Raw genomic sequence first — 25,736 nt, 5'->3', positions numbered from 1 at the left:
TACCACAATGCACCAGTGTTTGCAATGAAGGATGCTGGTGTGCACAAAGATACTGTTCTCCCTTCTGTGGTTAAGGAGAACACACACTCTCTCGCTCTCTCTGTCACACACACACACATACAACACAACATTAAACATGCACACCCCTATACATGTATATATACATGCAGCTCATTTACCAGACACCCACATAATACCTAACATACAATCCAAACTACTATGCCATGACAATGCCACCACACACACACACACACACACACACTCCCTCACACACACAAACACAATCATTCTCTCTCCTTTTGCACAAAATGACTTAAATGATAATGAGTTGTTTTTAATAATTCATTTGCATATAAAAGCCAGCATCTGAGTGGGTGGTAGGAACAGAGCCCAGATCAGAGTTTTACCGCTGGCAATGCAACAGAAGGGCAGAGATGATGACAGAGAGAGAGAGAGAGAGAGAGAGAGAGAGAGAGAGAGAGAGAGAGAGAGAGAGAGAGAGAGAGAGAGGGGAGAACGAGAGAGACAAGACTCACTGATAAACAGATGCTATAATTTTTGGATCACTGCGCTGGTCTGTGCGACCGTATGTGTGAATGTCTTGTGCATCTCTGTTGTGCTAGGAGGCTAACGCTAGCTGTGCTAGGAGGCTAACGCTCGCTGTGCTAGGAAGCTAACGCTAGCTGTGCTAGGAGGCTAACGCTCGCTGTGCTAGAATGCTAACGCTAGCTATGCTAGGAGCCTAACGCTAGATGTGCTAAGAGGCTAACGCTCGCTATGCTAGGAGCCTAACTCTAGATGTGCTAAGAGGCTAACGCTCGCTGTGCTAGGAGGCTAACGCTAGCTGGGCGGTGTGTGTGTGGGGGGGGGGGTTAGCTCTCTCAGCTGGTTAATGTACTTTAGAGGCTCAGTGATCTGAATGATACACCCCCCCCCCCCCACACACACACACACACACACACACACTCCTACACACTGCCCTGAAACCCTCACCCACGGCTAGCCTGGCCGACACACACAGCATTATGCACTTTTGACAACACTGACGGATTCCCTTTCATGTCTCACAGACATAATCTTTACATCATGACCTCGCCTACACTCGCACACGGACAAAATGCAGGGAACGCATTTTCACATTCACTCCCGTCGCAAACATCCACAGATAAAATACTACGTGTGTGTGTGTGTACTTCGTACCACATCCTTTCCTCTCACTGTGTTACAGTCTGACAGATGTCATCCAGATGTTGAGTTTGTGTAGACTGTGATAAGGAGTGGGGAAGGTCTCTGTGCAGTGTTCTGTGAGAGGAGATAATGAGAGTGATCAGGCAGGGAGGAGACTCACAGGGCCTGGGCTCAGAGCGTTCTTGTCGTAGTATTTCTTCCTCTCGTACTTATCCCGGATGAAGAACTCCACGGCTCTGAGATTAGGGCTTAAGGAAAGAAATGAGGTACACATCGTCACAAGCAGCCTACACAGAATCACACAGACGCACCCACACAGAATCACACAGACGCACATATACACGCACACACACACTCACACACAAAGAGTTCCTGTGGCATTAATGGATTTCCACCTTGATGAAACTTAGATCACATTGACAGTCCTACTGGAAAACAGTTTCCAGGACAATCCCGGACCTGGAAGGACTCAGGAGGCGGAGGGGAGCTGAAGGTCGATCAGACATGTGCAGGGGTGATGGAGTTAGAGGAGGAGGAAGGCAGGTGGAGAGACGTTGACACGGCAACAAGGAGGGGGGGGCGGCAGCCCGTCTGGACATGCCAAGATTAGAGCGGGGGGGGGGTGCTAGTGACGAGGTGTTTCAATTTGAACAGTGCTCTTATAAATCTGGGTTCATTCATGCCGTAATTTACGAGAGAGAGGTGGCAGCACAGGCCAAAAAAGGAGAAAAAGAGAGAAAGAAAGAAAGAGAAGCAATCGAAAACGACCAAATGAGAAACAGAGAAAGGCCAATTTTTATATACAAATTGGATTACAAGGCTGTAGAACATATGTAACAGCACCAATGAAAGGTTTAATTATTCAGGACTTTCTCTGATCGACAGAGACTCTGCAGACTCTACTTTCAAAGCCGTGGACCCCGAGCCAGCAGGCCGTGACCGCCCGCACCAGCGTGCCGTGACCGGCCAGGACCCAACCATGGGCTCTGTGATTCAGCCAGAACATAATTGATATTCAACTTGGTATACAACTCACGATTCTCTTTGATGGATTGTGAATTTATTCTTTTTCTTTTTGCTGGAAGTACATGAGAGGAGTTAAACAGGAGGGGGGGGGAGCAGAAAGAGAAAGAGAGAGAGAGAGAGAGAGAGGGATGCAGAGAGAAAGAGAATAATACAAAGAGAGAGATTTAGAGAGAGATGGCATCGTGGCATGCATACTTAACCTCTTTTTCCCCTCAAGATCAAGAGCAAACTCATATTGCTGTATTTGAATCTACCCTAATCCCTGCCGCTGTCGCAACTAACGAAAGACAAAATAAAAGATACCTCCCCAAATCGAGTAGTCTCACGATGAAAGACAGGGGAGAAGAGCGGAACAGATTGAAAATGTTCTCTGTTCCGGAATAGGAACATCAGCTGTTCAAACCTGCGAAGATATTCTGTCTACCAGCATTACTGCTCTTCCAGAATGTCTCCTTACTGTACAGAAGGTCAGCATGTATATAACTCATATAAATCCCTATGTATATCTACCTTATCTACTACCACATGACTCATGTATCCCAGAGGGCCTCTACCTGCCAAGATGCAGATCCAGCTGTCACACTAATACATACTGGGTATATTCTTATTTTTTATTTTTTTATTTGTCTTTTCAGACGCTTTCATCCAAAGCGACGTATTGGGGGGATTTGACGTAGTCACAAAGCCGAGTTGAGGTCTGTGTAAAAGGCAGAGCCGGCATGATGAGACTACACACACTAGCGACCACGCTAACATCGCAGCTGTGATTCCGGAACGCCGGCATGCTATCTCACAACACACACGGTGCGGCATTATGCCGGCCTTGTTTGGTTCTGTGTAAACAACCAACACCGGCATAATAAAGTGTCCTCTTTACAGGAATATTGCCGGATCTCTGTATGAAAGCGGCTTCATTAAAACGACGGTCGAATTAATCCGTTTGATGTGTTTTTCTGTGTGTGTGTTTATTTGTATAATCATCAAACGGAACGGTAATTGGAAAATCGTCACTTCGGAGAGTCACTCTGGGATTCCCAGACGCCCTTAGATGTCAACAACCGAGAAGCAAACTAAAACTTCACTTAAAACAAGGAAACACCTTCATAGGCTGTTTACAAAACAATAATTATGTTTGCAGTTACAGTAATTACCTTGTGTTATGGTTCGGTGGAGACTTTTTGTTCGTAATTGAGTAAACAACCAGGTGGGAATGTACTCAACACAAATACAAAAGTTTCTGAGGCAAAACAGTTCTTCTATAATGAGCCATAATGTGTGTGTGTGTTTGTCTCCAGTAATACAGTTTACTAGTCACAAGGAGTTTTGAGGGGAAAGAAGGCACGTATACACACAGACACACACACACAGCTACGGGGAGGATACTGGTCAGTTTGTGGCCGTTTGAAGTTTTCAGGTAGGTGTGCTTCATACAGCTGTTTGGCCCTGCTGTTCCCCATGTCCACTACACTCTGGAGGGGGAGAGAGGGTTAGGGAGGGAGAGAGGGTTAGAGAGGGAGGGAGACAGGGTTAGGGAGGGAGGGAGAGAGGGTCAGGGAGGGAGGGAGAGAGGGTTAGGGAGGGAGGGAGAGAGGGAGGGAGAGAGGGAGGGTTAGGGAGGGAGAGAGGGAGAGAGGGAGGGAGAGAGGGTCAGGGAGGGAGGGGGAGAGGGTTAGGGAGGGAGGGAGAAAGGGTTAGGGAGGGAGGGAGAGAGAGAGGGTTAGGGAGGGAGGGAGAGGGAGAGAGGGTTAGGGAGGGAGGGAGAGAGGGTTAGGGAGGGAGGGAGAGAGGGTTAGGGAGGGAGGGAGAGAGGGTTAGGGAGGGAGGGAAATAAAGGGTGACAAAGTCAGTAAAAAAATAAATAAAAAATGACAGAATTAGTAAATGATGAGAGCACATTCTGCAAGAGTTCTTTGACACATTGTATTTACATTCTAGTCATTTAGCTGGGGGTAATGACTCACACAAACACACACACTTGCTAGCAAACACATGTACACACACACACAGCCGACACCAGTCAGATGCAAATGAGCACAAGGATGATGGATTGGATGGTGGAAGGATGAGTGAATGAACTAAAGTTGAAATAATTACCCATCTAGAATTAATTAGCCATTAAAACAGCAATTAACATTCAGAGAGAGTAGCATGCACTTACTCTACTCACACAGAAAGACCCATGCTCCCTTGAATACACACCAACACACACACACTACACAGCTCACAAAATACACACTACACAGACACAAAGTACCTGGATCTGTTCGGGGGTCCACTGGTCCAGATTGACAGATTTCACCCGTGAGATGTGGACCCCCAGATTGCGATGGATGCCGGCACAGCGGATGCACATGAACACGCCCAGGTTCCAGGATGCCCAGCGGGGCCCTGGGGGAGGGAGAAGGGGGGTGCGGGAGGGAGGAGAGGAGGGAGGGAACTCATGATTAGGGACAATATCAATGACACAGCATCAATGACACTGGATCGTTTGCTATTTGGTCAATTGATCGATGGATGGTCACGCCTCTACTTATGACAGAATACTACTTACAACAGAGGCCTGCTCTGATACTGAGATCTGAAAGGAGCAGTTAAACCGCCTGTGTGTGCCGCCTGTGTGCGCCTCCTGTGTGTGCCGCCTGTGTGCGCCTCCTGTGTGTGCCGCCTGTGTGCGCCTCCTGTGTGCGCCGCCTGTGTGCGCCGCCTGTGTGTGCCGCCTGTGTGTGCCGCCTGTGTGCGCCTCCTGTGTGTGCCGCCTGTGTGCGCCGCCTGTGTGTGCCGCCTGTGTGCGCCTCCTGTGTGTGCCGCCTGTGTGCGCCTCCTGTGTGTGCCGCCTGTGTGTGCCGCCTGTGTGCGCCTCCTGTGTGTGCCGCCTGTGTGCGCCTCCTGTGTGTGCCGCCTGTGTGTGCCGCCTGTGTGCGCCTCCTGTGTGTGCCGCCTGTGTGCGCCTCCTGTGTGTGCCGCCTGTGTGCGCCTCCTGTGTGTGCCGCCTGTGTGTGCCGCCTGTGTGCGCCGCCTGTGTGTGCCGCCTGTGTGTGCCGCCTGTGTGTGCCGCCTGTGTGCGCCTCCTGTGTGCGCCTCCTGTGTGTGCCGCCTGTGTATGCCGCCTGTGTGTGCCGCCTGTGTGTGCCGCCTGTGTGTGCCGCCTGTGTGCGCCTCCTGTGTGTGCCGCCTGTGTGCGCCGCCTGTGTGTGCCGCCTGTGTGCGCCGCCTGTGTGCGCCTCCTGTGTGTGCCGCCTGTGTGTGCCGCCTGTGTGCGCCTCCTGTGTGTGCCTCCTGTGTGTGCCGCCTGTGTGCGCCTCCTGTGTGTGCCTCCTGTGTGCGCCTCCTGTGTGTGCCTCCTGTGTGTGCCGCCTGTGTGTGCCGCCTGTGTGTGCCGCCTGTGTGTGCCGCCTGTGTGTGCCTCCAAGCACATGCCATACGGCCTCTGATATGCACCTGACCGTGTGAGGGTGCCCGGCAGTACTTTCCTTGTCAGCGGCTTCATCTGGCCACAGAGATGTGTGTGTGTGTGACAGGTGTGTGTGTGACAGGTGTGTGTGTGACAGGGGTGTGTGTGACAGGTGTGTGTGTGACAAGTGTCTGGACACCTGCGTTCTCAGAACAGCAGCCAACAATGACTCCAGATGAACAGACGACAATGGCAGTCTTCAGCAGAGATTGGAGCTCTTGAATAGAAGTTAATGAGGGACATGGAAATAAAACGGCTCTCCCACCTGTCTCTCCACTGTAGCTTCCTAGCCCCTTTCCAACTCAGAAACCAGGCAGCTAGACCAACCAGAACCACGGACCAGCCCCAGGGCTCTCTCTGAGTGACAGTAACCACAGAAGAAGGATCTAGATCAAACACCGGGCTGTGAGGCGACAATCAGTTCCGTTCTTCAGTACACTCCTCTCTCTCTCTCTCTCTCTCTCTCTCTCTCTCTCTCTCTCTCTCTCTCTCTCTCTCTCCCCCCTCCCCCCCTCCCTCTCTCTCTCTCTCTCACTCTCTTTCGCTCTCTCTCTCTCTCCTCTGTCTCTCTCTCTCTCTCTCTCTCTCTCTCTCTCTCTCTCTCTCTCTCTCCCCCTCCCCCCCTCCCTCTCTCTCTCTCTCTCTCTCTCACTCTCTCTCGCTCTCTCTCTCTCTCCTCTGTCTCTCTCTCCGTCTCAGCCCTGAAGCCTGAGTGACAGTGAAGCTCTCCAACTCAGGGGGACGACAACCCAAGCATGAAATTAAGGACCCTACTGTCAACCTCAGACAGGGGTGAATGTGTGTTTGTGTGTGTGTGTGTGTTTGTGTGTGTCTGTCAGTGACAGTAAGAGAGAGACTTCAGGGAGGTAGTTGGTCGGTCAGAGGTGTAGTGCAGCCACACGCAAAGTGACAGGTCTGTCCAGCTATACTGCGCTGGAACTTTCCCTGGGAAAAGGTGGAGGATAGCCTTAGTTAAGTGAAGTCATCAGCTGCCTCAAACAACCCCGTCCCAGGGTGTAGGGATGAGTCCCTCTCTCCCTCCGGCTCAGGAGAGGAGAGTAGTCAACAGAAAAGGAAGAGACTTTTGTTCGGTACAACCAGAGTTCTGCTGCTCCCTGGTGGTCAAAGGGTGGAATTGCAGCACAACAAAACAATGCATTAGGTTATAACTTGTCTGTTGTCTTTGGCAGTTCCATGCACTAATGATGCAAATTGGCCAAAAGTAAATTATAGGCTTAGTGTGATGACAAGATTGAAGACACATCTTTACCCTTTAGAAGAGCTTGCAAACCACGTAGGGGTATGTAATCAGTGACATGTTGACATTATGAAATCAGTGACAAATCAGTGACATAATGTTTTGAATTTTACATTTCATTTACATTTTTACATTAAATACTGAATATATTGAAATTTAAACACCACCAGATATGTTGGTTTTGAATTCCCCTCTTTAAAATTCAAATATGATCAAAAAATTCAATTGATGAGGACTCTACTAAACTGTACTGTACTTTACAGTGTTTTTTACTGTTTACTTGTTCGTTCGGACAAGTTCAGTCTTTGTAATACTTGTCCAACCATTTTTTTCACTTGTCCCGGACAATCGGACAAGCCTTGATGTCGATCACTGCTGGATGGATTGATTAGACATTAGATACATTACATACATTTACATTTAGTCATTTAGCAGACACTCTTATCCAGAGCGACTTACAGTAAGTCAGGGATTTCCACGAGGCAAATAGGGTGAAGTGCCTTTCCCAAGGACACGTCATTGTGCACGGCCAAGAATTGAACCGGCAACCTTCTGATTAATAGCCCGATTCCCTTACCACTCAGCCATCTGATCCCCTATGCAAGGGGTGGCCAACCCTTGTCCTCGAGAGCTGCAGTCCTGCATGTTTTAGATGTTTCCCTGCTCCAACACACCTGATTAAAATGAATGGTCGTTATCAGGCTTGGATAACGACCATTCATTGAGGACCAGGGTTGGCCACCTCTGCCTTAGGCCAACACACCTGGACAGACAGCAGCAAGGACTCTCCATCACAACCCTCAGAACACATCTGGAAAACTCCCAGGAGAACACACCAGCATAGAATACGATAGATCAGCAATCTCTCTCTGTCTCTCTCTCTATCTGTCTCTTTCTCTCTCTCTCTGTCTCTATCTGTCTCTCTCTCTCTCTCTCTCTCTGTCTGTGTCTCTCTCTGTCTGTGTCTCTCTCTCTCTGTCTGTCTGTCTCTCTCTCTCTGTCTGTATCTCTCTCTGTCTGTATCTCTCTCTGTCTCTCTCTCTGTCTCTCTCTGTCTGTCTCTCTCTCTGTTTGTCTCTCTCTCTGTCTCTCTCCTTGTTTCACTCTCTCACACCCACACAGATATATTTAGGGAAGTGTGTAAGACACAGAGGCAGGGTGGAATTACAGCAGAGCAGCTCAGGTGAGTCACCAGACTGCAGGATTCAAAGATGGGCCACCGCACCCAGCTTAGTTAGCCTGTAGCACACGCACAGGTTACACACACCATGCCATGCACCACACCCTGCCTAGTTAGCCTGTAGCACACGCACAGGTTACACACACCATGCCATGCACCACACCCTGCCTAGTTAGCCTCTAGCACACGCCCAGGTTACACACACCATGCCATGCACCACACCCTGCCTAGTTAGCCTCTAGCACACGCACGGTTATGCATGTACACACACACACAGACATAAGTCACAGAGGTGTCACAGAGAGACGTCTCAGTGATAAAACGGGAGTCAGGTGGCTGAGCGGTGAGGGAATCGGGCTAGTAATCCGAAGGTTGCCAGTTCGATTCCCGGTTATGCCAACTGACGTTGTGTCCTTGGGCAAGACACTTCACCCTGTTTGCCTCGGGGGAATGTCCCTGTACTTACTGTAAGTCGCTCTGGATAAGAGCGTCTGATAAATGACTAAATGACTAAATGTAAATAAAACCCTGCTGCGAGCAGGTCTGAGAGGAAGGAGAGCAATGGGAGAAGGTGTGCGTGGTTGGCTCGATGCCATTGTTTTTGTTATAACTTACAACATACCTTATACTTTCTTTTACTATGCAGCAATACTTTTAGTGACAATATAGCAGTGGCATAGGAAATGTGTTATTTGACTCAGCTCAGAATAACTTACAATACAAGTGAAACTCGTTCTGGTGGGGGAAGGGCTTTCCAGGTGTCCTCTTCCCCCTGACACCCTTCCTCCAGGCTTTGCCTTCTTTTATAATAACCTTTACCGCTAGCACCTAATACAAATCACACAGCCCATCCTAGTACAATGTATTTACGATAGCTACTGATATAGCAATGACATGGTAAGCTAGTTAAGGTTAACTTAATGTAGTGTTGCAAAAATGGATGGATTTACAGTAAGGAATTATATGTTTTACATGAAATGCCACTCAGACAGATTGTGTACACAGGGACAGTGTGATTCCCACAGGGACAGTGTGATTCCCACAGGCAGAGTTGTGTAGTAAGCATATTTAAAGAGACACACACCTGTTTTGTAATACAAGCTGGGCTGTGCTGTAGGTGTGTGTGCAGTGCTTTGTCTGGGCATGCATGAAAGGACACATTATTAGCCTAATTTGCTATGGTAACTATCAACTGAATATTGAAAATATAGGGCACACAGGTGCCCTATATAAAAGAGGAGACATCTGTTCACTATTATAATTCACTATTCACCCTGTCTGTGAAATATCTAGTGAGTGAAGAGAAGGAGAGTGGAAGAAAAGGAGAGAGGAAGATGAACTGGGTGATTAGGGTTAGAAAAGTGTCTAACTTAACCATCCACCCTGACCAGAACCAGCTATAGGTGTGTGTTACCTACACATTCCTAATTCATAACCTTCCTCTTGGTCTTATAGCTGCTGATCTGAAGGACCTGAATAGGTGTTCAAACAACATGGCAAACTGGCATGGATATAACCCCTTTCTAAATGGATGTCTACACTAAAGGTGCATCGTTTGAAACAGGAATCTGGGTGGTAGCCCTGGCCCTTGAGGAAGCAGTTTATCAGGAACACAGGGAAAGGCAGTGGAGGAGTCTGGGTAATGTTCCTTTCTTGTGTGGAGACAGAAAGAGAGAGGGAAATAGGGAGGGAAGAGGAACCATGTGGAGAGATGAGATAAGCAACAGCTCATTCCACCCTTCTGTCACTCTCAAGATGAGAGTAAGGCAACTCACACACACACCTTACCTCACATTACAATCCTGTGTGTAAACAAACACCCACAAACACACACCAGGTGCAAATGCGCGAGGCACCGCTATCGATCACAACACAAGCAGTCAGGCTCATCACAAAGTGAGCAGTTCGGCTGCCTGCCTCCACCAGACAGTGTTATGTCTCACTACACCTGTCACTCACATCCGAGAATCCCACAGCACGCTACATCAAACACGAGCCCACGGGGAAGTAGGCAACACGTCATGCGTGCACTGTTTCAAGACTTCAGTATTCAAAACGGAGTATTTAGAGGATGCTGAACGTGGCATGGGACCACGAGTGACGTAAGCCACACACTGGCAAAACGTCATCAAAATGACGCAAGAGGCCTTCCATCATCATACTAGGAGGATAAGGGACGTATACTTGACAAGTAATGTCAGCATCCATATTCAATAAGGTTGACGCTAGGTCGCTAACGTGTAGCCACCCTCTTGTGATTGAAGCAAATCTTACTGTCAAATATCAAAGACGGCTCAGCAATTAGTTTTCCGCTCATTAATAAAACAGAGTCAAGGACATGACATCGATACGTTAGCGGTTCACTGTCTCAGCGTTGAGACTCGCGAGCTGCTACACTGTAGCCTACAGTAACGATGCAATGAAACGTAAAGGCTACTCATGTGTCACTGACCACAATACATTATTTCAGTAATTTACAGTAATGTAATGGACAATAAAAGTGTCGGCACGGCTGCCAGCTTACCTTTGGCTTCACAGTCAGCGCAATACTTGTTGTCATCTTCTCGAAGCATTTTTGAGAGAATGGCCTGATGCTGCTCATTCAATTTCTGTGCTTTTTCTCTCTCTGACCTCGTCGTCATCTTTCCGCTAGCTCGCTACAACGTGTAGCTGTACAGTAAAATTAAACTGTGACTTTAACTGCAATTAAAAGTGTAAAGGGTATTTTTTTTAAGACAATCATTCCAAGGTAGTACGCTTCATTCAAATGCAGGCTCTAGCATTGGAAGTCAGAAAGCTGGTTAAACGCAATATGGTGGTAAATGCGAAGACCGTCAAAACTGCAACACTTGAAGCATTGGTATCATTCCCGGTGGGTCTTCTCGAAACTAAAAGCCTCAAAGCCTGGCCTCCACTCGTACGCTTGCTTTGGTTAAGCACGCAAAGACAAGGGACTCTTATTTTGATATTTGAAGTACTGCTGAATGCTGCTGGCAAAGTAAGAACAAAAATTACAGGTTTCGAAAGAGGCGGTATCTTCTCACCACCGCCAATCAGAGTTCACCTTCTTAACATGAGTATAGAAAGGTAGATACCTAATTGGCCACCGCAAGTGATACTGGTAATTTATTGGAATTAATTGACCAGTATCATGTTGAATTTGTGACGTTTAGGTTAAGATTAGCCTACGCAAAAACCTAGGCTATAACTGTAGCCTATAATCGTTCTATCCGGATATGTGTTTTATTTATAGCAATTTTATATGTTGACATGCTCTTTCTCACAATATAATATGCAAACAAACAGCAAGTTATTGGTTGAATCAAAGACGCATCTTTAATGTTAAGAGAGAGAGAGAGAGAGAGAGAGAGAGAGGGAGGGAGGGAGGGAGGGAGGCTAAATAGATATTCCCATATCACAAAATAGCTAAATAGATTTGAGGAAAGTGATACCAGAGGAAAGTAACACTATTGGGTTCATAAAAACAACTAGATATGGAAAAATGCCTTTTCTTAAAATAATACTAATCATACAAAATGTTAAAGAATTAACAAAAACACTTTAGTTCTGAATAGCTTGCAGTTTACACGATTGTACAAAGAAATGTAACATTCTGTACTCTAGTCAGAAAACTTAAGGTTTAAAGACATTCTAAAATGTACGATTAAAGTTACATGCAACACATCCGATGCAGAGAATTTGAAATTCATATTCAGACATAACTTTCTCTTTAACAAACCTATTTCAAGATCAGATACAGTGTTTGCTGGAGTCCGTGATGAAGGTTCCAGGTATATTTCGTTGACAGTCTCACAGAAGTTCACATTGGAAAAATATTGAGGTTTCCACAGTTGATATAATATTAGGTTAACTAAAGTACAAAACCCATTTTATTTTATTTTTTCATAATTCCAACACCCAACAGACTATTCCATGAAAATGAAGCACATAGAAACCATTGTAAATAAAATAAAATAAAAGTTTGTTGGACCCTATAGATAATATAGGGACCAATGTAATTACCAGCATAGACTTCACAAGCAGACTCCAGTATGCCAATAGAACATCACTTATTCCAATATATTAAACATGTATTTCACTTAACTTGTAGGCATTTTGTAGACAACTACTGTCAAACAGCATTAAAATATACTCCACATGGTTAATTTGACATCTTAGAACAATCTACAGAAATATTAAATTAGCCAATCAGACTTCAACCAGCCCTAAATACCATGAAAATTGGTATTTAGGGCTGAAAGCGACAACACTCAATACAGTACTCATTCCCCCCACTAGGTGTCAGTAGACTCCCTAATAGAGCCTATTCAGCGACCCTGTGACCCTGTTCAGCAGCATAGCAGTGGCTGCTCAGTTATGGCCAGCTTTGGTCTTTTCCTTCCCAATCAAACACGGACAACTATCTGTTGGCTTAGACCAAGTGTTCGGCGGTTTTAATTCCTACTGAAACTTTGCTCATCAAAATCTATGTGCACACTTGTAAGTCACTTTGGGTAAAAGCATACAAGGTGGTTTATGAGTTGTGTCTCCTCAAAGTATAAAGCCAAAATTCAGAGTTGCTGTAACTGGTTCAACTACCACAGGCACTTGATAGTTGGCATGGCACCTTCACTAACACCAAATTATGGCTTTATGTGAGGATCTTCACATCAATGGCAGAGAACTCTGAACTGGATATTTTATTGGACCACGTTTTTTTTTGTAAATTTTTATTTGAAAGACCACTTAACGGTTGTGTATCCTAGGAACACGGTTTCTTAGCAACGGCATCTACACTTGACCCCTTAAATAAATGGTGTGACAACTACCATACTGTATCGTGGAAAGTCATGGAAAATCGAACTGGAACAACTATTGTTTAAAGAAACCCCATGACCTAAGATCCAATATCCATCTTAACATTTAGGCCTGTGTGTTAACAGATCTACAGCAGAAAACTTATTTATCTGAAGGGTTAATGTTTCACTTGCCAAGCTAAATTTCCACAGACGACAAACAGAACTCTAGGGCAGCTTGTAAATAATTCTCCTAAATATCTCTTACGTGTGATTATGCTTGGGAACATTCCCTTTGAAAATGTGGTGCAATATTGGATCACCCCAAACAAGCCATTCTCCAGAAATAGGACTTGTCTTACCTCCACTGTCCTTAAGTATCACTTCCAGAACAAAATCTCAAAATGAACACTTAAACCACAGTGGAAACCAAAAAATAAAATAAAAAAATAGTTTAGTGATGATACTTTTTCCCTGCCAGACATAAAACGACGAGCAAACTCTTCAAGTAAAAAAGAAAGTTCTCAGAATAAATTCATTGTGGCCTCACTCTGCAGCAGTAATACAACCATGAGAGACGGGCGATCGATCTCCGACGTCGACGGTTCACAGGACAGACTCGATGGCTTCTGGGGTGGACGTGCCGGGCTTGACGTCCACGGGGGAGTGGGTGACGAGCGGAGAGGTCTCCTCCCCTTCCTGGGCGTTGGCCTGCGCCTCCACCCGGACGTCCGACAGCTCCTGGGGGTCCCTCTGAAGCTTCTTCATCTCTTTCTGGTTGATGTGGTGGAGGATGCCGGCGCCGAGGGCATCCCCCTCCACGTTCACCACGGTGGTGGTACGGTCCCTGCACACACACACGCACACGGAGACGCACACACACGCAGACACACACACACAGAGACACAAACACACAGACACACAGAGACGCACACACAGACACATACACATTGAGACACACACACACGCACACACAGACACACACACGGACATATAAGCACAGAGACACGTACACACACACGCAGAAACAGACACATACACACGCACACAGAGACACACGCACACAGACACACACACACAGAGACACACACACACGCACGCACACACAGACACACAGAGACACACACAGATACACACACATATGGATAAACACCACCAAAGCACAGCATTTCACACAGAAACACAAGACCCAAAAAGTTGGACACATCAAAGTTAAGTGAATATATGTGTTTTGAATTCTAATTTATATCTAATGACTAAAACGGTTTGTCAGATATACTTTCATGTTTCATGAAACATAATCAGTTGCATTTTATAAATAGTTGCCAAGCAGAACACATCTATTTTTGTAGATATGCTGCCTTGAATTACAGTAACTAGTAATATTTTTGGATAAACTTTACGTAATAGTTCGCAGAGTGTGTTTAGACCGAAATGAGTTTATGAGCGTGTATGTATGTGTGTGTGCGAACCAGACCAGGGTCAAACATTCACACGTGAGTTGGACTAACCCTGTACAACAAACCAACAGACAATCCCAAAAGCAAACCCAGATCTGGCACGTCGTCAGTGATTATGTTGACGTGCTACTTACACAATCCAGTCGACAGCGAGCATGAGAGACAGGTCATTGGTGGGCAGGCCGATGGCTTCCAGGATGATGGCGATGGTGATGATGCCCCCTGCTGGGATTCCTGCTGCGCCCACACTGGAGGCCGTGGCCGTCACACTGTGGGGTCACCAGACACAACAGGCTCAACCACATCTTAGGGAGTCAGATGGCTGAGCGGTTAGGGAATCGGGCTAGTAATCCGAAGGTTGCCAGTTCGATTCCCGGTCATGCCAACTGACGTTGTGTCCTTGGGCAAGGCACTTCACCCTACTTGCTTTGGGGGGATGTCCCTGTACTTACTGTAAGTCGCTCTGGATAAGAGCGTCTGCTAAATGTAAATGTCAATGTAAATCTTCAGCCTAAATCATGTCCTACAAAGCCAGTTCACACTGCCCCAACAATGTCCAACAAACACCGACTAATATAATTCACCCCGCCCTTCCTAGAACAACCATCCCCTATTCTTATTTTTATATATATTTTATTTTATATTTAAATTGTTGTATTCTTAGATTGTTTAGTTCTTAGAAATAGTTAAACTTTTGTACTTTTACTTAATTTAAGATCTGTATATGTTTAGTGTTTTGCAACTCCCTGCCACAGTAAATTCCGTGTTTGTATAACATACATGGTGAATAAACCGAATTCTGATTCTGATTCTTCCCCTCCACCCTCCCACTCACAGGATGGTGAAGATCTGTCCGGCGTTCAGCTCGTGGTTGTTGAGCTGGGCGATGAAGACGGCCGCCACACACTGGAAGATGGCGGCCCCGTCCATGTTGACGGTGGCTCCGATAGGGAGGATGAAGCGACTGATGCGCTTGTCCACACCATTGTTCTCCTCCACACACTTCATCATGGAGGGCAGCGTCGCAGAGCTGGTGGGACACAGAGAAACTGTGCGTTGGTGCGAGTGTAGCCGATGTGAATCGGTTAAACTCACTCCTCGAGTATAAATACAGTCCACCAGCACCAGCGAGAACATGTTTCTGATTTCTTAAGCTCATCGACATTAAATAATCATTTATATAAAAAAAAACATTTCTGTATCTATCTACACCCATACATGCGATACAAAATGTTGCAATTCAACCGCTCTCACTTTCCTGATTCACTGCAGACAAATGTGGAACGCTACACTTCTTACAAAGCTCACATGTCTGTCCTGGATTGAGTGGGGGTTCCGAGAATTTAGATCAAATCGGCAGAAATCGGCCAAAGGTTTAGTTTGCAACATAGTTTTGAGACAGATTTTGAGGCTAAGCTTGTTGGCTACGTCCCCCCAATGCAGCAAGGATGTAAAAAGCTGGAAACCAGGCCACATTAGTACTGTCGATACTGCAAGGTAGTTTCACTGTCCTGATACAATGACTTTCTAACTTGGGAGCTGTAAAGGTATTGTACTTAACATTTTATTGCAGTCTATGGATATTATGGATTTCTGGGAGGGATCACCTGTGATGTCCTGACATCTACCCTGGCCAGGTGAGCTCAGACTGGACCTGGAGCAGGTGAGCTCAGACTGGACCTGGGGCAGGTGAGCTCAGACTGGACCTGGCGCAGGTGAGCTCAGACTACCTGGAGCAGGTGAGCTCAAACTACCTGGAGCAGGTGAGCTCAGACTGTACCTGGAACAGGTGAGCTCAGACTGGACCTGGCGCAGGTGAGCTCAGACTACCTGGAGCAGGTGAGCTGAAACTACCTGGAGCAGGTGAGCGCAGACTGTACCTGGAGCAGGTGAGCTCAGACTGGACCTGGAGCAGGTGAGCTCAGACTACCTGGAGCAGGTGAGCGCAGACTGTACCTGGAGCAGGTGAGCGCAGACTGTACCTGGAGCAGGTGAGCGCAGACTGTACCTGGAGCAGGTGAGCTCAAACTGTACCTGGAGCAGGTGAGCTCAGACTACCTGGAGCAGGTGAGCGCAGACTGTACCTGGAGCAGGTGAGCTCAAACTGTACCTGGAGCAGGTGAGCTCAGACTACCTGGAGCAGGTGAGCTCAAACTGTACCTGGAGCAGGTGAGCTCAGACTACCTGGAGCAGGTGAGCTAAGATTACCTGGAGCAGGTGAGCTCAGACTGTACCTGGAGCAGGTGGCGAAGGCAGTAGTGAAGGGCGTGATGAGGCCAGACAGGAAGCTGAAGGGGTTTTGCCGGGTGAAACCAAAGTAGATCAGGGGCAAAACAATCCCCCCGTGGATGACGTGACCCAAGATGGAGGCAAAGATGTACTTCCCTAGACTGGTCACCAGAAGAACTACATCTTCCATCTCCACAATCTTGCTACCAACCAGGAACATGATGCCAAAGGGAACATACCTGTGTGACAGAAGATGAAGTCTTAAACACACAAGCATTCATGCACTACCTACCAAAAAAGATTTCTTGTATATGGAAACCTACTTGGTAATAAACCGGATTCTGATTCTGAACCGGAGTCACATGATCCGAGTCTTCCCAGACCTCCACTTACCACATGATCCAGGACACCAGCACCATGGTGGCTTCGTTGAAGGCATTGAAGAAGCGAATGAGCTCCTCTCCCTCTTCTCCCAGCTTCCTGAGAGCCACCCCAAACACCATGGCAAACAGGACCAGACCCAGGATGTTCATCCCATCTGTGTCTGTGCCAATAGGAACCTGCAGTATCAAAAATATCAGAATAATACGTTAATAAATAAAACACTGAAACTGTGGACCTGCTGGAATTACATTAAAAACACTTCAGAACGCGATTCTTGATCAGGTGACAAATTCAGATGATTTGGTGAACAAACAAATATAGAGTAAAGGTTTGATTCAGTACCACACTGTCCACAGGTGTGGAGACTTTAAACCAACAGAGCTAAATCAGGTGAGGGAGTCAGGTGGCTGAGCGGTGAGAGAATCGGGCTAGTAATCCGAAGGTTGCCAGTTCGATTCCCGGTCATGCCAACTGACGCTGTGTCCTTGGGCAAGACACTTCACCCTACTTGCCTCACGGGAAATGTCCCTGTACTTACTGTAAGTCGCTCTGGAAAAAAGCGTCTGCTAAATGACTAAATGTAAATGTAAATGTAAATCAGACAGCCACGAATCATCACATTTCTCCAGACCGCATCGGTGACATTCCAGTTCGGCAGCATTGAAACCCAGTGATGCACAGCCACAGTCAGGGTGTCTAGCCCATGTCAGATTGTGTCCGCCTAGACGACCCCTAACAGAGCTGGGGGAGAGGAGCGGAAGCCGGCTCTGTCGCCAGCTGTGTGGTTTGGCCGCTACGCTGCGAGAGATGGAGGAGGCCGTTGAGGACCGGAGAGAACTGGACTCGTCCCAGCTTGAATCCCTCCTCCGCCCTGGCGGTTCTGGGCAGCGTCTAACCAGCAGCCTCCCTTACTGTGTGTGTCACCTTTTGAACTTTCAACCATGCCCTCGGCGTTCACGGATCAACATCTTGATGGAAATGTGATGAAGCTTGGAGCTATCCCACCAAGCTCTTGTTTTTAGCGTGGTGGATTGACAGAGTTAGGGTTCTTGGAACCAACGTCACACTCAGGCAAACAATCGTTCTGTTCTTGTGTGTGTTTGTGTGTGTTTGTGTGTTCTTGTGTGTGTTTGTGTGTGTCTCACGGACACTCTGACATGCCAAACCAGACGCTCTGTGATTGGCACTGACACTGCCTTTGACCGTTCTTCCTTGCACCATACCAGCATTCAAACTTTTATACAAACACAGCTTTCCTATTAGTCGGGCATTCTGACCTCTCAGCCGGCAACACCAAGAGCTGAATGAGCAAATTCAGAAAGCGAACCGTGGGTGTGTTTTTGTTATTTTGCTCTACTGTGTCCATTCTCTGTGTTTGTACTGTGGAGTGATAGACTTGTTTACTCTCTCTCTCCCTTTATCTCTCCCTCTCTTGCTCCCTCTCTCCCTCTCTCCCTTTCTATTTCTTCCTCTCACTGTCTCTCTTTATATAGAGGTCTACTCAGTCCTGGTGATCACCCAAGCAGAACAATGCCAGAAAGCCCAACTGGTGTTGTTGTATTGGAGCCATGTTTGACGTTCAACAAGTGGATCTTAAACAGAATGACAGGCACAGATCTTAAAATATGTCCTGCATAGTGATTACTTGCATCAAGTCTAGTACTGACAGACCATATACTCTTTTTTGCGTGTTAAATCAGTTTTACTCTACCGTTTTAAGTTGTAAAAATATAAAATGTAGAATAACAACAACCCAACATCAAACCATTTATACATCAAGTACTATTACTATTACTCCATTACTTGCTATTATTATTAACTTATATAAGTTAATCACTTGCATGCAGAATACTTTACCTTTTGGTAGAGAATGGTTCCATTAGTGTCATTTCCCACAGCAACCATCTTGTAATCGGTTGCATACTGCACAGGGACACAAAACAGTTTGTTATCTAACATACTCGGCATGAAGTATGACATCTTGAGAGCTATATAAAGTTAGAGGAGAAACAGGAAGTGGATTTGTCGATCAACGATTTATGATTGTTCCCATGTCTGCACTACATATGGTCTCATCTCTTTTTAGAAAACATCAAATGCAAATGTGTGTTGGTAAAGTATGTGTGTATTTCTCTTCCTGGCTGTTCCAGGAAACTAGACGTCTGGTTTTATTGAGTCAACTGGAAGAGCAGGAGGCTTCATGGAAGGGAAGCCATCTTAGTTCCCCTGCACTCTCTCTCTCTCTCTCTCTCTCTTTCTCTCTCTCTCTCTCTCTCTCTCTCTCTCTCTCTCTCTCTCTCTCTCTCTCTCTCTCTCTCTCTCTCTCTCTCTCTCTCTCTCTTCTCTCTCACACACACTCTCATACACACTCTCTCACACACACAATGATGTTCCCCTGCACTCTCGCTCTCTCTTTCTCTCAACACGCTCTCCTCGCTCGCCCCTTTTTCCTCCTGCTCTCTTTCTCTCTTTTTATTATTTGTGATCACACACACACACACACACGTACTTTCTTCCTCACACACCAACAAACACACATACAAACATACACACATAAACACATACACACATACACACATACACACATACATCTGCACAAATGATAACTCCTGATCGTCCCTGATACGTATATATATATCCAACAAATCTTAGATTTATTTCCTCAAGCACAAGGAAGTGTGGTGAGCAAGCACAGTTCTTACAATCCAGCAACAACTGGACTATTGAAGGAATTCTTTCCCATTTCTTCCAAAGGGCAAACTAACTTATTTGCCTTAGATCTTAGGAACCCCTACCTTCACACATCTGTCAAAAAGACTATTACCATCAACTGAGATGACAGGTTTACAAGGCAGACTTTGGGCCAGACAAAAGGCTACTAAGCTAGGACCAGATAGCTGGGAAGATAGCTTAGAAACTGTTGGCCCTGTCCTTAAGACAGACCCTACTCCTGAGACTTTCAGAAGTTCAACCATTTCTAGGCTAGTAGGCTACTGCGGAACACTTCACCTCTTACACCCTTTAGACAAGGCCCCTGGGATGGAAAGAAAGAGAGGGATCGAGACCGAAAGAGGCCAGGATCGATTTGATCTTTACTAAAATCTTCAGACAGGTGACACAGAACAGCCCCCGAGAGGCCTAGGTGAGGAACCTCAGCTTGTGTAAGCCTCGTTGCTCCTCTCCTTTCTCTCTTTAATCCCAGTTTGAACCGTGGCCAGTTAACGGCCCCTCAGAGCGCTGGCTGAAAGGCGGATGTGGGAGAAACTTCCCCGCTGTACACGGTGCCCCTCCTGCAGTGGGAGTCCTACTTGTGTACTCTGAGATAAGACACTCTCCACTTTAGCCTGTGTGGTGGTCGTTACTAACTGGGTTGGCCTGTGTTGGCCTGTGTGTACGTGTGTGTCCTATTCCAGTGCCTAAATCTGCCGGCCCAGTCGGCCGCTAGATTGCGTCAAAGAGAAGAGAGGCAACGACGGTTGCTATGCCGGTCGGAGTGGAATGGCTTCTCCATGGAAACGGTTCGGCAGGGGAGGCACAGAGGAGTTCTAATGAATGAAAGGACGGGTGGGTTCTTTATCCAGCAAGCCTCTTCATTAGCAATGTCACGATGCTCTGAACGCTAAGGCTTGGACTAATACTGGTTATAAATGAGGAGGTGTGTGTGTGCGCGCGTGTGATTGAGTCTCTAAAGTGATGAACTGAACAAGTCAGCAGTAGTTCAGATATATGAAGGGAAGTTAAGAGGTGTCGTGAATCAGAATCAGAATCAGAATTCGGTTTATTCGCCATGTATGTTATACAAACACGGAATTTACTGTGGCAAGGAGGTGCAAAACACTAAACATATACGAATCTTAAATTAAGTAGAAAGTACAAAAGTTTAACTATTTCTAAGAACTAAACAATCTAAGAATACAGCCATTCAAAAAGATAGAGAGGATGAAAAAAGAGAGAAAAGACTTACGGAGCGGAAGGCCGCTGCCACCAGGTTAGCTGGAAACAAATTCCTGAATGGGAAAATTAGAAAAATAGCCAACATCATACATCAATACAACGCCCCGGTGAAACGACACTCAGATCGCAGAAAGATTAGAGAGAGACTAAAGACGTCGACATAAACATGCAAAACACACAGACAGTTCGTCGTTTATGTCCATTTCTTCTTTTTCTTAGATTACACACATTGAGGAGTTTAAAACTGGAGTGAACTGGTGGGAAATTCAGCCGACCAGCCCTCCATAACTCTGGAGTCAGGTGGCTGAGCGGTTAGGGAATCGGGCTAGTAATCAAAAGGTTGCCGGTTCGATTCCCGGATGTGCGAAATGAAGTTGTGTCCTTGGGCAAGGCACTTCACCCTACTTGCCTTGGGGGGAATGTCCCTGTACTTACTGTAAGTCGCTCTGGATAAGAGCGTCTGCTAAATGACTAAATGTAAATGTAACCCTCTTCTACGTAGGCTACATTATTAACAGAAGTGAGGCCTGTGATGCCCTGGTCACACTAAACCAACACATACTGTGTGTATGAGAACGCTCTCTGCTATCAGCTTTGATATTGTTAGGAAACTCAAGACTGAACCGTTCCTTTGGGCCTGGTCTGTCTCCCAACCCGGCCCCGCGCACACACTCCTCAAACTTTTTTTTTTACTTCTCCATGCTGTCCTCAACCCCCACCTCACATGACACGGGACAGAATCCGGATTAGCGTGAGCAAAAGGAGCCGGCCACAGGCCAACTGACATCGTTTTCACAAGGCCTCCTCTGGCTTACCTCGCTTCACTGAGAGCTGATTTTAAAGTGGCTGTAAAGCAGAACTGAAACTGAGTTTTAATTTAATCACACCACAGAAGAATGTGTTGTTAACTACCCATCCAAATTCGAATTTAAAAAACCCACAAACACGTAAATTAGGCTTTGAAATCATGAGAAAATCAGCAGTCTTCTGTTCTTGATATTGGGGGGGGGGGGGTGTTGCCTGAAGGAGCTGAAGCTCCGCCCCCTCGAATTTATTGAATTTAAAAACAACAGCAACAACTAGCTAAATCAATTGCAGATATCAGAACCAACCTACCTGCAGTCTCCAAGTCTTTTATGTGTTTATTACTTTGTCTTTGCATGGTACCAGCTGAGTAACAGAATGCATGTTATATCGTCTGTGATCTGACGTAGATAGGTGGCTGTAACATAGATAGGTTGGGGGATTGCCCCGTCTAAACAAAACCTGAGCTGAAAACGGGTGAGAAACTGTTCAACGGTCTAACTCCACATTTCAGTGCGACAAAGTTTTAGAGCTTTGCACATGCGTTCGGCAACTCATTCCACACGTAGCCTACTATATAATGTACTGAGAAGCAAATCATGGAATTTGCTTCACAGCACCTTTAATTTTTAAGAGCGTAGCATAATGTAACTAAATTATCCATTTAAAGAAAGCCGGATGAGACACTTGTCCGTTTCATTTATCGCTAGATGAGGGAGCGGAAAGTGACACGTTTCACTTCGAAACTATTGCATTTATTTAACTTCACATAGCCTACTATAAAGAAAGGATTGTTATGTAGCCTACTGTGACTGAAAATTGGTTTGGTAGGTGGTAAGAAAGTAGAGTTAGAATGAGCTAAGAGCGACGTTCTGTTGAGGGCGGTGGGCTTGATCAGAACCAGTCAAAGTGTGTCTGGGGCGATGAAGTCTGGCTAATAAGAAATGTTTGCTCTTGTGCGCCTGAGTTGACTACACAGAAGTGCACCATCTGTGCGTATAAATCAAGGAGGATGGTTTACCGTTGGCTACCGTTTGTAGAAGTTCTCTTTCTAACATTATGACTGTGTAAACAGCTGTAGCTGTCTCTCCGGCGAGGAGATAGCTACTGCTCAATGACAGACTGAGAACCTTTACTTCTGATGTTAGATGGGAAAGGTTGTCACAATTTCAGGGCGACGACAGCAGGAGGAATCTGCATTCTTGTTGGTTTTAGTGGGCCTTTTCGTATCAGTCGTTCCTTGTCCTGCTGAAACACTGCAAAGGATATTAGCTAACCTAAAAAGATTACATTAAAAATGTTGGTTCAAGATTTCAAATAAGGCATATTTGGGATTGTGTTGAATAAACGGTTTACGATTTAATATGGCCAAGGAGACAGTATACGTTCCCGCCATTTGCACACTCCTGCATTAAGTGGATAGACGGCACCTTTTGTTGGCTGACTGAATGCCAGGGAATTATAGTGGACTGGGCATGCGTCGAGGCGCTCGTGTGTGTAACCTAACCTATAACCGGTTTACGCCTGAGGAAAGGAGTGGGACATGCATCTCTCTGTCTCCTGACCATGCTTAATTTCGTGAAACGTTATTTTACCCCCACAAAATCTAAACGAATGTGAAATAATGTGAAGAATAATTGTAATTTACCTTGCAAGATCAAGAAAGGAATCTGCCGTTTCTTTGTTGTTACTGACACTTTCCAAACCCAGGTTGTTGGTGTTCAGAGCTCCGGCACCGACTCCGGGTTTGATTATGAACGCCAGAGAAACACCGATTCCCGAAGCAATCAGGGTGGTAACTAAGAAGTAGGAAACCGCAATTCCCCCTAGCTTCCCTAAGGAGCGAGTGTCCAAACTGGCGGCGCCTGAAATGAGACTGCATACAACCAGGGGCAGAATGATCATTTTCAGCATCCTTAGAAGCATCTCTCCGGGAAAGGCGAAATAAGTCATTTGCGCCCGGGTTAGATTCATATTTCTGACCATCATTCCAAGACCTACGCCAACCAGTACCCCGGACACCGTCATTATCACTAACAAATTTCTATTCAAAAACATCAACAACTTGTCTTTAAAGCTTTTCTTTTCTCTCTTCTCCAAGATTCTGTCGGTGGAGACCGAGTTGGCCATTGCGTGCCCGTTAATTTCGCTCTTCTCCATGTCGGTGGTAAATTATTGTAGTCTAGAAATATGAGTAACGGTCCGGTGAATTGTCCGCTCTCTAGAACAGCGTGGGTGCGCACACGCTCAAAAGTCTAGGCAACGCCAAATGCTGCTGCAAGGATTGTCCGTGCTGTCAAAGGCAACGTGTTTCTCCACCAATGGAGAAAGAGAATCTGGAGAAAAAAATAGCTGGGCATGCGCACTTTCCCCAATACTAAATATTAACACCAAATGATGCAACAGCGGGAGACATTGCTAAGATCTGCAACAGCCTGGTGCATATAGGGGATAATAGTGTCTGATATAGGCCATATAGGCCAATGAGAACATTGCGTTTTGATGATTGGTGTCGCATTTAGGCTATACATAACTGCCGTGTAGAGATGAGCTAATATTAATCTCAAGTCAGTCACTTATGCTATTTTGAAATATATTTGGCTACAGAGCTGTAGGCCTAGCTCTAGTCTTGCCCGCCACTTTGTGATACAAAGTGATCTTATAGCTCTCGAGCGGCACTCTCATAATTGTCTGCTTTATAAACTTGTGGAGACGTCACTGAAATACTTCTCAAAATAACATCGCAGCTGCTGAAGAAACAGACTTACCCCCCATGCACCCCGTCGCCATAGGCCACATTTAAACATGTTTGTTGGCCTAGAATAGTTTAGGAGACATAGCCTACTGTGATTTTCATAGAAAGAAGGAACGAGAGGAATTATAGCTACGGGCAAGTTGTCGGCAAATACCATTTTCCTTGTCTTCCTTGAAGGTTTAGGTTGGTTGAGGGGCAGTTATATGGGCGTATGTGAAGCCCTCTGTGACATGCTTGCGTGTAAAAAGGTCTATACCGTTTTGGTTTTTTGATTTCATTTCATTTGAAACACTATTTCGCTAGAGGGCGCTATTAAAACTTAATTATGTAACTGTACAGTTGCTTCAACCTAGACAGATGCCTGTTGACTGGAGAGAGAGAAAAAAATGAAATATTATCGTATTGTTAGTCAGTCAAAATTCTATAAACATTTCAGATCAAGAGTTTAAATTGAAAATAGACAGCATCGAGTGACAGACCGGGGGCATATTCTTGTCAAAATTAAGGATTTTAAAGGTGTATGTGGCCTGGTCGATTTTAAGCATGATTTTCTATTGTGTAACTCATTGTCTCTGGAACTATGGTGCCAAGTATTATTACTTTTACAGTAAATTCTTATATTGATTGGCCGGTTGCAGTTCGTGGATTTGGACACTGGATGGTGCTATTTCAACATTTTCGAAATGCGTTTCCTCGCCAAGATTGGTTCTCCTCCCAAACAGCGAAAAAAGATACGTTTCCTCCAGAAATCGGAAATATTCAAAATGAAAACTTTCTGACAAATATAAAATGAGTTATTGAAAGAAATAACAGTAGGTATTTGTGTTAATAAAGACATAAAAAAGACAAACATAAGCTCTGTTATCCCATTTTCAAAATATAACTAGGCCTACAGTCATGCAATATGCCTTTTACTTCTGGAATACAACATTCTACGGATAAAAGTCGTTAAAAACGTTAGTTTTGAGTCTAAGGACTTATGATAGTACCTCAGTGGTAGGCTACTAGCACGAGGGCGAAAGGGGGAACCAATCCCAATGAGGAAGCAGTTCGATACAACACCGTAAACAGTTTTCTTCATGAGATGGAAGGCACTAAGGCAGGTCCACACAATTAACTTAATAAAACACGGGCACACCGGCCTTATACAACTGTGAGTTTGATATGTACAGACGGTCAAAGTTCTCTTGTTTATACAACCACAAACAATTCTCTCTTTCGTTTTGTCTACCTCTTTGTCTCCTAAGCACA

The 25,736-nt window shown here is 45.8% G+C and overlaps 2 protein-coding genes across 2 annotated transcripts in view; both read right to left on the bottom strand.

Moving 5' to 3' along the window:
* Positions 1 to 10,829, bottom strand: part of LOC136942783 (stromal membrane-associated protein 1-like) — a 28,183-nt gene extending 17,354 nt beyond the window's left edge. Inside the window, exons 1-4 of the mRNA XM_067235757.1 lie at positions 10,628 to 10,829; positions 4,469 to 4,602; positions 3,598 to 3,683; positions 1,349 to 1,424 (exon numbers count right to left, since the gene is read on the bottom strand). Coding sequence (XP_067091858.1) covers positions 1,349 to 1,424; positions 3,598 to 3,683; positions 4,469 to 4,602; positions 10,628 to 10,745 — 414 coding nt within the window. The 5' untranslated portion in view covers positions 10,746 to 10,829. The remainder of the gene's footprint in view (positions 1 to 1,348; positions 1,425 to 3,597; positions 3,684 to 4,468; positions 4,603 to 10,627) is intronic.
* A 607-nt stretch (positions 10,830 to 11,436) lies between these two features.
* slc1a4 (solute carrier family 1 member 4) lies at positions 11,437 to 23,945 on the bottom strand. Its single transcript, XM_067235752.1, has 8 exons — positions 23,379 to 23,945; positions 20,937 to 20,979; positions 18,830 to 18,895; positions 16,982 to 17,148; positions 16,594 to 16,827; positions 15,195 to 15,389; positions 14,494 to 14,628; positions 11,437 to 13,746 (listed from the first exon to the last, which is right to left on the bottom strand). The coding sequence occupies exons 1-8, from the start codon at positions 23,888 to 23,890 to the stop codon at positions 13,506 to 13,508; spliced, it is 1,593 nt and encodes a 530-aa protein (XP_067091853.1). The 5' UTR covers positions 23,891 to 23,945; the 3' UTR covers positions 11,437 to 13,505.
* Between the last annotated feature and the right edge of the window lie 1,791 nt (positions 23,946 to 25,736).

Source organism: Osmerus mordax, chromosome 5 (genome assembly GCF_038355195.1).
Source record: "Osmerus mordax isolate fOsmMor3 chromosome 5, fOsmMor3.pri, whole genome shotgun sequence".
NCBI classification, from domain to species: domain Eukaryota; kingdom Metazoa; phylum Chordata; class Actinopteri; order Osmeriformes; family Osmeridae; genus Osmerus; species Osmerus mordax.
Note: the sequence above shows the minus strand (reverse complement) of the source record. Positions and strands in the feature narration are given on the sequence as shown.

Bases quoted from the DNA above. Each gene is read 5' to 3' on its own strand.
- slc1a4 (XM_067235752.1), bottom strand. From the start codon at position 23,890: ATGGAGAAGAGCGAAATTAACGGGCACGCAATGGCCAACTCGGTCTCC. The intron at 17,149-18,829 runs GTAAAGTATTCT...TTGATACTGCAG, and splicing joins GAACCATTCTCTACCAAAAG to GTTCCTATTGGCACAGACAC. The intron at 14,629-15,194 runs GTGAGTGGGAGG...GTGACCCCACAG, and splicing joins GGACAGATCTTCACCATCCT to TGTGACGGCCACGGCCTCCA.